Source organism: Stegostoma tigrinum, chromosome 26 (assembly GCF_030684315.1).
Source record: "Stegostoma tigrinum isolate sSteTig4 chromosome 26, sSteTig4.hap1, whole genome shotgun sequence".
NCBI lineage: Eukaryota > Metazoa > Chordata > Chondrichthyes > Orectolobiformes > Stegostomatidae > Stegostoma > Stegostoma tigrinum.
This window is the reverse complement of record NC_081379.1, coordinates 46,349,376-46,362,535: the sequence shown is the minus strand read 5'-3', so window position 1 is coordinate 46,362,535 and position 13,160 is coordinate 46,349,376. Positions and strand designations below refer to the sequence as shown.

The 13,160-nt window shown below is 45.1% G+C and overlaps 1 protein-coding gene across 1 annotated transcript in view; it reads left to right on the top strand.

Annotated features, from left to right (window-relative positions):
• The window catches only part of sxph (saxiphilin), a 95,541-nt gene extending 86,808 nt beyond the window's left edge, over nucleotides 1-8,733 (top strand). The window contains exons 17-19 of the mRNA XM_059654841.1: nucleotides 5,077-5,255; nucleotides 7,287-7,473; nucleotides 7,576-8,733. Coding sequence (XP_059510824.1) covers nucleotides 5,077-5,255; nucleotides 7,287-7,473; nucleotides 7,576-7,625 — 416 coding nt within the window. The 3' untranslated portion in view covers nucleotides 7,626-8,733. The remainder of the gene's footprint in view (nucleotides 1-5,076; nucleotides 5,256-7,286; nucleotides 7,474-7,575) is intronic.
• The last annotated feature ends 4,427 nt before the right edge of the window (nucleotides 8,734-13,160 follow it).

The following is a 13,160-nucleotide window of genomic DNA, read 5'->3' as shown; positions in this document are numbered from 1 at the left end:
TTTAGCTGTAACAGAGAGAGGAACAACAGCTTGCACACTGACTTCAAGACCCCAGCAACTGTTGAAAGCTGAACTAAAACCCTGCTTCTGTGCGAGCCTACTGCACCCATTCAGGCTGCTTCTATTGTTCCAACTTTAAAAAAACACCCAAGGCCTCACCAACTGTTTACTTTATTGGCTTTGAACAGACTGTTCAGTGTCTCTGTCTCAACTTCTCATCGTTAAAAAAAGGACAAAATATATCTTTTAAAGCCAAAGTATCATCACATAAGATACTTGAAAATCAAAATTTATAGAACTATGGAGAATGGTACAGAGAAAAGTAATTGGATAGCTCTTTCAAACAATGTGTTACAAAATGCAGTCATGGGATGTAGATCATTTTGGCCTTATTATTTAGGAAAGGGTATAATTAGATTAGAAGCAGGTTCACTTGAATGATTCCTGGGATGGGGAGTTACCTTATGAGGGAAGATTGGACAGGTTAGATCTATACCTAGTGCAGTTCAGAAGAATGAAGGGAGACCTCATTGAAATAAGTAAGATTCTGAGGGATTTGAAAGGTGGACGCTGGGAAAAGATTTCCCTTTCTGAGAGAAACTAAAACTAGGGCACACAGTTGAAAAATAAGGAGACTCCAATCTAGGACCGAGGTAAAGGGAATTTTTTTTCTGTCTCTGGGATTGTGCCTGTGCAACTCTTTTCCCTGGAAAGTGATTAAGGCAAAGTCATTGAATATTCTTAAGGCAGGGCGAGATAGATTCTTGACAAACAAGAGTGGCAAGGAGTATCAGAGATGGGTAGAAAGTAGGGTCGTGGTCAGCTCAAACATGAGCTAATGAAAATGGCAGAGGAGGTTTAAGGGGGCAAATGGCCCAACTCCGACTTCAATTCTTAGTCCGTTTGTTTGTGGGTGTTGCCTGTGAAATATTCTACACAGACACTTTGACCAGTTTATTACATAAAAAACACCTATACCCCGGTGCTCTTACTGTATCAGACAAACAAAGTTCTGTGGTTCAATCGTAGCTTTATTAAAACACTCACAAGTTAAAGAAAACAACTCTTATACAAATTAAATTAACTTTTCCAAAACCAGGCTAACTGCCTGCAAAACACATATGCTGCCTGCTCTGATGAACTTGACTGAGAATTCACTGAGCTCCATCGATAGGTGCACTTGGGTCTTCTTAGTACAAAGGTTGATCCTGCACAATATCTTCACCGGCCATGTCTTTGATGAATGAATGGCTGCAAGGTATCCCTTCTTATTCCCTCCCTTCTGAGGCCTTCTGGAATGTTATTTGCCTTCAGCCAATGGGATTACTGAGCAGGGGACCCAGTGCCGAATGAGGTTAGGCTAGGTTATACTAGGTGTACCCATCCCCTTTCAAAGGTATGATTGATCCACTGTGCCAGCAGGTCTGTCCGAAACTGGGGAATGTGCAAACGTAATGCCTCTGCCTAGCAGGGAACCTCCTAACGAGGTTTGCACACTCCTTTCAATGGGCAAGTCAGATCTCAGCTGGTCTTTGTTGACCTATGGTAACCTTGGCCTCTTTGCATTCCATCAGGCATTGCTTGCAGAAGCTGTTTGGCCAATTTTGTGTCGGGCCTAGTTGTTTAGGCTGTTGGCCACATTCACGTGATTGGCATTCATTGTGCATCCATGGTTGCCCAGAGGTGGCCAGCTGCCTTCTTGAACCGCTACAGTCCATGTGGTGGATATACTCACACAATGATGTTAAAGACAGAATTCCAGGAGTCTGGCCCAGTGACACTGAAGGAATGATGCTATTTCAGATTGATTTGTGTCTTGGAGGAGGACTTGGCAAGTACTGGTACATTCATGCATCTAAAGCCTTTGTTCTTCCAAAATCTCCCAGCTTTGGAAGGTTCTGTTGTGACACCTTGTTGATATGTACACTGTATCTAAATCACGTATTCCCAAAATGGATTTTTAATAGAGAAGGGATTGAGGGTTTGAACTGCAAGCAGGTAAATTGGGTCGAGACCATAATCAGATCAGTCATAATCTACTGAGTGGGATAGCAGACTTAAAGGGCCAAATGGCCGAATCCTGCTTTCAAGTGTGATGTTCCTTTTGTTGTCAGCGGCAGTGAACATTGAAGTTGATGCATGCGGTGCTAATCAAGCAATGTCCTGGATGGTGTCAAACTTTGTGAGTGTTATCGGAGCTCTACTCGATCATGGTATATGGAGAGTATTCCAATGTTGACCTGTGACTCGTAGATGGTCAACTGGCTATTAGAGGAATCAGGAGTTGATTTATTCGGTTCAAAATTCCCAGCCTTTGACCTGGACTTGTGGCCAGTTTTTATATGCCTGGTCAAGTTTAGTTTCTGGTCAATGGCAATACCAGGATGTTGATGGTGGAAGATTCAGACATGATACTGCCATTGAGTTGAGGGTTAGATACTCCCTTGGAAATGGTAACTGCCCAGAACTCATGTGGCATGAAAAATGCTTTCTACTTACCAACACAAAACCTGAAGGCGTTGTTCAAATCTTGCTGACAATGAACAAAGACTGCTGCAGCATCTGAGGAGTCATGAATGGCCCCGAACATTGTGCAATCATCGGTGAGCATCCCCACTTCTGACCTTATGATGGAGGGAAGGTCATTGATGAGGCAGCTGAAGGTGCTTGGACCTAGAACACTGCCCTGGAGATCTCCTGCAGAGATGTCCTGGAGCTGAGATGACTGACCTCCGACAACCGCGACCATTTTCTTCAGTCTTAGGTATGACTAAACAGTGAAGTGTTTCTCCATTATTTCGGATTGCTCTCAGTTTTGCAGGGATTCATTGATTCAGCACTCAGTTAAATGCAGCCTTGAGATCAAGGGCAGTGACTCTCACCTCACTGCTGAAGTAGTGGAGGGAATAATGAGATCAGGAATTGAGCGGCCCTGGAAAAGCCCAGGCTGGGGATTGGTGAGTAGGATGGACCAGGGTTGCTTGATAACACCATTGATCACTGCGCTGATAACCAAGACAGATTAGGTGGTGTTGGTCTGGATTGGATTTATCCTGCTTCTCGTGCGCAGGATAAACCCACATTTCCAAGTCCCTGTCAAGTGGAGTGTTAGCTGTATTACAACAGCTTGACTAGTGGTATGACTAGCTCGGGAGCACAAATCTTCAGTACAACAGGTGGTTGTTTTGTCAGGTTCCACAGCCTGTGAATCAAATTGCTGAAAACTGACATCTGCGCTTCTGTGCCGAGAAGCAGGAAAATGATAAAATTAAGGTGCATGAGATTGGGAATAGAAAATTGACTAGCAGACAGAAAACAAGCACCAGGAATAAATGGGTCTAATTCCATTTGGCTGGCTATGACAAGTGAGGTGCAGGGATCAGTACTAGGGCCCCAGCTATTCACAACATTTGTTCATAATTTAAATGACAGAATTACATGTAATATCTCCAAGTTTGCAAATGACACGAAGCAAGGTGGGAGGTGAGCTGTGAGGAAGATGCAGAGCTGTTGCAGTCTGATTTGGACAAGCTGAGTGAGTGGGCAAATACATGGTGGATGCAGCATAATGTGGGTAACAGTAATTCACTTGGTTAGCAAAACTAGGAAGGCAGATCATGATTTGAATGACTGTAAATTAAGACAGGGGAATGTTCAACACGACCTGGATATCCTCATGCACCAGTCACTGACAGTAAGTGTGCAGGTGCAGCAGGCAGTAATAAAGGCAAACTTCATGTTGTGTGCACTTTTGGTCTCCTTCTCTGAGGAAGGATGTGCTTACTACAGAGGGACTGCAGCGAAATTTTATCAAATCGATAACTGGGATTGTAGGACTGGCACATAAAGGGAGATTGAGTTCGCTAGGATTGTGTTCACTGGAGTTTAGAAGACTGAAGGGTGGGTTTCATTGAAACCCCTATAAAATTCTAATAGGATTAGACATTGTAAATACAGGAAGGATGTTCTGATAGCAGGACAGTACAGCACCAGGAGTCATAATTTAAGGATCAGGGATGAAGAGAGATTTTTTTTAACCTAGAGAGTGATGAGCTTGTGGAATTCACTAGCACAGAAAGCAGTTGAGGCCAAAATGTTATGTGGTTTCAAGAGGGTGGTAGGGGTAGCACTTGTGGCTAAAGGGATCAAGGGATATTGGGAGGAGTGGGTGAGGGTGGATAAGGGTATTGAGCCTGAAGATCAGCCATGATCATAATGAATGGCGGAGCAGGCTCGAGGGGCCGAATGTCCTACTCTCGGTCCTACCTTCTATGTTTCTACAAGTGCTACTGAACCAGGTTATTTTTGGTGGGTCAGTCCTGCCGATTGGACAGGACAGTCAGGAAAGATGATGGAGGGATATTGGCTGTAAAGAATGATTTGGGAAGGGGGGACCAATAAATGTGGAGCTGGAAAAGCATAGCTGGTCAGACATCTAAGGAGCAGGAAAATCAAGGTTTCGGCCTGAAACCCCAGTCCTGATGAAGGGTTTTGGCCTAAAGCATTGACTTTCCTGCTCCTCTGATGCTGTCTGAGTGCCTGTGTTTTTCCAGCTCTACATTTAATGACTCTAGCTTCCATTACCTGTATTCCTTACTGTCTCCATAATTTGGGAGAGCTCAGGACAACGCTCCCATATTTCACCACAACTTTCCAGGTGTTATTAGGAGGACTATAAAGGATGAACTGGGCATGATATCCCTTTGTTACTTCTGGTGTTCTGGCCAATAGCAGGTAGCAAGTCCTATCGTTTTTAATATTTGACTTTACTATAGTTTTTTGACCTAAATGACTTGCTTGCCAGATCGTTTTAGAGGGATAGAGTTGGTCTTAGCTATGTTGCTGCCGGTAAGTCACATGTTGGTCAGATTCAGAAAGATTTCTTTCCCTAAAGGACACCAGTAAACTGACACGACGGGCCGAATGACCTGCTGAGATTCAATGTGAAGTAGATTGGTTAATGTGTTCATAGTAAACGCATACCAAGTTACAGTACTTTAATGTTTTCTCAGACTTTCAAAGGAAACCATATAAATTGAAGGTGTTCATGAGCTCCATTGATTATCCTGTGTGCAGGTCTGAGTGACTGGGCCGATGGCTGGAGTCCTGACCACTTTGAGTTGCTGTGTCCAGGTGGAGAACGGGCTCCACTCACTGAGTGGGAAAGATGCAACCTGGGCTCCATCCCTCCAAACATCGTGATGACGAGGTCTGTCATTGCCACCAAAATCCACGACTTCCTAAAGAAATCACAGGTCTGTGATGTGTGTTACTCTCAGTGGTGTGCATTACTCTCAGTGGCGTGTGTTACTCTCAGTGGTGTGTGTTACTCTCACAGTGCCCACCACTGCTGTGAAGGAAAGAAATTAGCTCATGTTTGTAAGGTTCAGATCAAAAATGTCGAAGTGGGCAGCACTGGCAGAGGACACCAGGGTGAAGAGATATGGAAGAATAACACTACACCTCACCCTAGTGCAGAAAAATGTAACTTTGTTCCTTGATTTCCTTCTGCTGGCTTCTCCTCTTTGTCCCCACCTTGACTGCAATTCCTTGTCTCCGATGGCTAGCTCAGCACAAAGTGGGAAACTGCTGCTAGGCTCACCACTGTGGGTTAGAAGCTGCTACAGACCAGCACATGTGATATATCAAGGGCAAGGATTCTGTTTAGAGCAGAATCAAATTCTAATTGCTAGCTCACCCTCAGTCACAATGCTGTTGCCAGGGCACACACCCTAATGTAGATACGATAAATCTCCAGAAGCAATGATAAGACAATTCCAAAGGCGCAATTTAATAGCAATACCAGCGAATGGCCTCTATTTTCCCAGCTGGAGCTGAGCTGATTCCTCTACTTTCCCAGAGAGAAGTTAAACAGCAGGCAGAGCGAATGCTGCATTTCAATAAATATTGTTAAAGGCAGGTTCCACCTGCATGTTCAGTAATGTTAAAGCTCTGTTCCTAATGCCTGACCATGAGTATGTTGAGTATTTCCAGCATTTTCAGCTTCTGCTACATGAATCATATTTTCATTCCTGTGAGCAGTGTACCATGTTCAGATTTTTCTTGGTCAGCAAAGTAACTGGGTAGTATCTGTGGGCAATTTGAATGCACAGCAGATTTCAGAGCTTTATACCTTCACCAAATATGTCTACATTACCCAAAAGAAATGTTGACAATTGACCAGGGCCCATTAGTTATTCCTTGATAGACAGTCCTGTCTCTGGGAACCTTCCCGTTTGCCTTCAGATTTTGCAGTAATTCATAGAATCGCTTGGCCCATCAAGTCCATGCATCCCACCCAGACCCATTCCCCTATCCAACAGCTAATCTACCTAGCCTGCACATTCCCCTGGCCACTATCAGCAATTTAGCATGTCTGCTTTGGTTTCCTCTGGGTGCTCTAGTTTCCTCCCACAGTCCAACAATGCGCAGGTTAGGTGGATTGGCCATGGGAAATTGCCCATTGTGTTCAGGGGTGTAGGTGGGTTAGCCATGGGAAATGCAGGGTTAGGGTGGGGGGTTGGGTCTGGATGGGATGCTGTTCAGAGGGTTGGTGTGAACCCTGTTGGGATGAATGGCCTGTTTCCATACTGTAGCGATTCTGTGCAAAATCATCTGATGAATCAGGCAGTAGGAAAGCAGGTGGGAGGTTAACATAAGTAGACAAGCCTATAAAGCTGGGTGTGTTTAGGCTCTGTGTCAGCTTCTGAGAGGTACATCACAGATCATTCTGCTGTAAGAAGTCTTCCTGATTACAGTGCCACCCAGACGGTCCATTCTGTTCTCCCAGCTAAAGACAACATTTTATAAAATTATATCTAGTTCCCAAAAAATGTGTGCAAAACATTTAACAATTTATATTCTTAAAATCTCAGTGAAAATCATGTGGAGTTTCAGTCAGTCAGGGAACATGAACAGGAGTCACAGTGAAAGGCAGCACTATTTCCTATGTTCTGTACAGTCCAGATTAATCCTGAAATGGGGCCTAAGGTCATAACTTTCTGATTTAGACAGTTACAACTGGGAGAAATTAATTGTAGTACTCAAGGTTTTAAGCCCATTGGCATTTTTAAGTAATGAGGTATCAGTACGAAGTCAGAGGCAGCATATTTAATGAGAAGGACACTTAAGGAGATGACAGATGAGATAAACAATAGGAAATCTTCACCAGGATTAGCTCTGCTCTAATGTCCAGAACCTATGTGCACCATACTGGCCCTAATGCATTACCATCTTCGTTCTTTCCCTTTTGAAACACGACTTCATGGTTACTTTTCAATTAACAGGAACATTTTGGAGTGAGCTCAGACTCTGAATTTCAGCTTTTCCAGTCCCACAAATATGGGGAAAGGGACCTGCTTTTCAAAGACTCCACAAAATGTTTGACTCGTGCAACTCACCTCAACTACATGAGCATCTTGGGCGAAGAATTCTTTAATTTGGCAGAATCGGTCTTCAGTTGCACAGAATCAGGTAATCCTTTCCCTTACATGATCACACACATACAGGAAGTGCACCAAATGTAACAGCATTGACAAAATCTCATTGAGAATTTCTGTGCTTGTTGTTCAACAGAAATCCTGGAATTCTGCACTCAGAATGCCTGCAGCACTTTGCAAGTGTGACACTCCAAGCCATTCTCACACCCTGATGACATGAAGCGATACACTGCATAATCCTCTCTTTGAAATTAGCTTACTCCCTACTCTTGATTTAAAGGCTTTGGGCAATTCGATCCGTCAAGACTCTTCTGTGTCTTGTTTAAAAATGATGTTTTCAATCAACCTGTTCACCCTCCATGGTAGGTGGGATTTGAGCCTGGACCTTCTAGCCCAGAGGTAGGAATGCTACCGCTGTGCCACAAGAGCCTTCAGCGCTGTATAAAGTGCATGTGTTAAAGTTGGGGGGATTGATTTTGACATTGGCCAGTAAAGGTGATATGGACCTAGCAGCTCACTGGATTTCTTTCGATTTCAGTGTTCAATGAGTTTGGCAGTGGAATCAACTCGATGCCCAAAACCAAGCTCCCGTCCAATTTTTGTCAAAACAGTATGCAGTAATCCACCCAAAAGTGTTCCCTGTTCAGCTAAATACCAATGAAATTAATGTCAAATTAAAGTGTTAACTGTGTTTCATGGAACCCATTCCAGCAGAGTCGGGTTCCATTCAGTGATCCCACAGACCGAGAGGTAGTGTTACAGTTCATCTTTAACCTGTACTTCACTTGGTCATACTCTCCTGCAGGGTCTATGGGCTTGACAGACTTTTCACAGCAGTCCATCTGTTTGGGGCATGTGAGAAGGAATCCTATCCACACAGCCCACTTTGTCTCTTGCCAGGAATAATTTTGAATGATTGTGTTTAAGCTGGTTTGCTGAGCTCCACTCCGTAAACAACACAGAATGACCTGAAAAAAGCAGACTGCCATTTGCATCATTGAGCTTCTGCACACTGTTAGCTCAATGAGAGGGATTTCAACTTCAGGAGCTTGAGAGAAACCAACAACAGCAAGTTGGAAACATGTTCTACATCTCTCTCCAATAATTTCAGCCAAAGTAAAATCAGGGAAGATGTAAAATGTGCTGTTACCACTGGCTTCACACTCTGTACAAAGCTGCTCTCACACTGTTGCCCTAATAATCGCAGGAACATTCCTTAGTTAAAGTCAATTAAGGTTGAACGAGAACAAGCCAGCTCAGCGTTCATGTCAACAACCTCACCCACAACCTGAGCTACAGATCTTTGCTAAAACTTTAAACTCAATAAAACATTGTAAAAAATGGAAATTGTTGATGATGGACAGTCAAACAACTCAAGGCCACAATTGACTTGGTTTAGCAACAAGGAACCTTAGCAAAACTGGAGTCATTAGGAATTGGGAGGAAAAGTCTCTGCTGTTCGGAGTCATGGAGCTATACAGCACAGAAACAATGCTTCGGTCCAACTCATCCAAATTAGTATTGTCCAATTTGCCAGCATTTGGCCTATATCCATCTAAATCATATACCCATTCAGATACCTTTTAAATGTTGTAATTGTACCAGCGTCCACCACTTCCTCTGGAAGCTCATTCCATACACACACCACCCTCTATGGGAAAAAGTTGCCCCTCAGATCCCTTTCAAATCTTTCCCTCTCACCTTAAACCTATATATACCCTCTAGTTTTGGACACCCCTATCCTGGGGAAAAAATCTTGGCTATTCACCCTATCCATGCCCCTCATGGTTTTATAAACCTCTGTAAGGTCACTCCTCAGCCTCCGATGTTCCAGGGAAAATAGCCCCAGCCTATTCAGCACCTCCCTGTAGCTCAAACCCTCCAGCCCTGGCAACATCCTTGTAAATATTTTCTGCAACCTCTCAGGTTTAACATCTTTCCTGTAGCAGGAAGACTGGAAATGAATGCAGTATTGTAAAAGTCACGTCATTAATGTCCTATATAGTTGCAACATGACATTCCTGCTCTTATCCACAATGCCTGTTGATCAATGAAGGCAAGCATGCCAAACACCCCCTTGGGTGGCACGGTGCCTCAGTGGCTGGCATTGCTGCCTCTACAGCACCAGGGACCCGGGTTCAATTCCACCCTCAGATGACTGTCTGTGTAGAATTTGCAGGTTCTCCCTATGTCTCTGTGTAGGTTTCCTCCCACAGTGCAAAGATGTGCAGGCCAGGGTGGATTGGCCATGCCAATTTGCCCACAGTGTTCAGGGATGTGTAGATTAGGGGGATGGGTCTGGGTGGGGTGCTTTGTGGGTCAATGTGGACTTGTTGGGCCAAAGGGCCCACTTCCACACTGTAAAGGTTCTATGATGATTCACCACCCTATCTACCTGCAACTCCACTTTCAAGGAACTATGAACCTGCACTCCGAGGTCTCTTTGTTCAACAACACTCCCCAGGACCTTACTGTTAAGTGTATAAGTTCTGCCCTGGTTTGCCTGCCTAAAATGCAGCACCTCACATTTATTTAAACTAAAATCCATCTGCTACTCCTTGGTCCACTAGCCCAGCTAATCAAGGTCCAGTTGTACTTTGAGATAATCTTCTTCACTGTCCACTGTAGCACCAACTGTTGTGTCACCTACAAACTTACTAACCATTCCTCCTGTATTCACATCCAAATTATTTATATTAGTAACAAAAAGCAGCGGACCCAGCACTGATACTTGCAGGACACTGCTGGTCACAGGCCTGCAGTCCAAAAAACAACCCATCTCCACCACCACCCTCTGTCTCCTACCTTCAAGCCAATTTTGTATTCAATTGGCTATCTCCCCCTGCATTCCATGTAATCTAACCTTGCTAACCAGGCTACCATGCAGGATCTTGTTGACGTTCATGTAGACAATATCCACCACTCTGCTTTTATCAATTCACTTTTCTCACTTTTCAAAAAAACCTCAGTCAAGTAGGTGAGACACAATTTCCCATGCATGAAGCCATGCCGACTATTCCTAATCAGTCCTTGCATTTCCAAATGCACATAAATCCTGTCCCTTAGAATCCCCTTCAACAAGTTATCCACCACTGACATCAGGCTCACTGATGTATAGTTCCTTGGCTTTTTCTTACCACCTTTCTTAAATAATGGTATCACATTAGCCACGCTCCAGTCTGCAGGCATCTCACCCCATGACTGTTGATGATACAAATATCTCAGCAAGGGGCCCAGTGATCTCCTTCCTAACTTCCTACAAAGTTCTGCGATGTACCTGATCAGGCCCTGGGGATTTATCCACTTTATGCATTTTAAGACCTCCACCACATCCTTCTCTGTAATATGGGCATTTTTCAAGACATCACTATTTATCTATCCAAGTTCCTTAGCTTCCATGTTTTTCTTCATCATAAGTATTGATGCAAACTATTAGTTTAATATCTCACCCATCTCTTACGGTTCCACACATAAATGGCCTCATACCTGGTACACAGGAAGATGGTTGTTTTTGTTGGAGGTTGGTCATCTCAGCTCCAGGACATCTTTGCAAGAGTTCCTCAGGGTAGATATTTTCTAATTAACCTGTTCGGAGATGTTCTGACACACCTCTAGAGCAGGTGGGACTTGAACCCAGGCCTTTTGGCTCGGAGGTAAGGACACTGAGAGACCTCAGTGTAATGTCACAAGCCCAACCATCTTCATTTAGTTCTTCAGTGACCTTCCCTACATCATACGGTCAGAAGTGGGGATGTTTGCCGATGATTGAACAATTACCTCGGGTACTGAAGCAAATACAACTTCATCTAAACAATATCCATGGCTGGTCTGAGAAGTGGCATGAAACATTTGGGCTACACAAGTGCCTGGTAATAATCGCTTCCAACAAGAAGTATCTGGCCTTCATCCCTCGACATTCAATGACATTACCATTTGCTGAATTCCCCTACTATCAACATCCTGGGTGTTACTATTAACCAGAAACTGAACTGGACTAGCCACATAAGTACTGCAGCTACGAGAGCAGGTCAGAGACTGAGAATCCTACAGAGAGTGACTCACCTCCTGACTCCCCAAAGCCTGTCCACCATTTACAAGGCACGAGTCAGGAGTGTGGTGGAACACTCCCCACTTGCCTGGATGGGTGCAGCCCCGACAACACTCAAGAAGCTTGACACCATCCAGGACAAAGCAGCCGAGATAATAAAGTGTGAAGCTGGATGAACACAGCAGGCCAAGCAGCGCCTCAGGAGCACAAAAGCTGACGTTTCGGGCCTAGACCCTTCATCATAAAAGGGGGAGAGGGTTCTGAAAGAAATAGGGAGAGAGGGGGAGGCGGATCGAAGATGGATAGAGGAGAAGATGGGTGGAGAGGAGACAGACAAGTTAAAGAGGCGGGGATGGAGCCTGTAGAGGTGAGTGTAGGTGGGGAGGTAGGGAGGGGATAGGTCAGTCCAGGGAGGACAGACAGGTCAAGGGGGCGGGATGAGGTTAATAGGCAGGAGATGGGGTGCGGCTTGAGGTGGAAGGAGGGGATAGGTGATAGGAAGAACAGGTTAGGAGGCGGGGATGAGCTGGGCTGGTTTTGGGATGCAGTGGGGGGAGAGGAGATTTTGAAGCTTGTGAAATCCACATTGATACCATTGGGCTGCAGGGTTCCCAAACGGAATATGAGTTGCTGTTTCTGCAGCCTTCGGGTGGCATCGTTGTGGCACTGCAGGAGGCCCAGGATGGACATGTCATCTAAGGAATGGGAGGGGGAGTTGAAATGGTTCGCGACTGGGAGGTGCAGTTTTTTGCAGAACACCTATGCTTGGTTTGCAATCAACAACTGCACCTCCCAGTCGCGAACCATTTCAACACCCCCTCCCATTCCTTAGACGATATGTCCATCCTGGGCCTCCCGCAGTGCCACAACGATGCCACCTAAAGGTTGCAGGAACAGCAACTCATATTCCACTTGTGAACCCTGCAGCCCAATGGTATCAATGTGGACTTCACAAGCTTCAATATCTCCCCTCCCCCCACCGCATCCCAAAACCAGCCCAGCTCGTCCCCGCCTGCCTAACCTGTTCTTCCTCTCACCTATCCCCTCCTTTCACCTCAAGCCACACCTCCATTTCCTTCCTACTAACCTCATCCCAACCCCTTGACATGTCTGTCCTCCCCAGACTGACCTATCTCCACCCTACCTCCCCACTGACACTCACCTTTACTGGCTCCATCCCTGCCTCTTCCCGTCTGTCCCCTCTCCACCTATCTTCTCTTCTATCCATCTTCGATCTGCCCCCCTCCTTCCCTATTTATTTCAGAACCCTCTCTCCCTCCCTGTTTTCTGATGAACGGTCTAGGCCCGAAATGTCAGCTTTCCTGCTCCTATGATGCTGCTTGGCCTGCTGTGTTCATCCAGCTCTACACCTCGTTATCTCGGATTCTCCAGCCTCTGCAGTTCCTACTATCTCAGGACAAAGTAGCCGCTTGATCAGCCCCACATCCACAAGTATCCACTCCCTCCACCACCGACACTCAGTAGCAGCAGTGTATACTGTCTACTAGATGCACTGCAGGAACTCACCAAAGGTCCTTAGGATAGCACCTTCCAAACTCATGAGCACTACCATTTAGAAGGACAGCTGAAGCAGAAGCGTGGAACACCACCCCCCTGCAAGTTCCCTTCCAAGTCACTCACCATCCTGATTTAGAAATATATTGCCGTTCCCT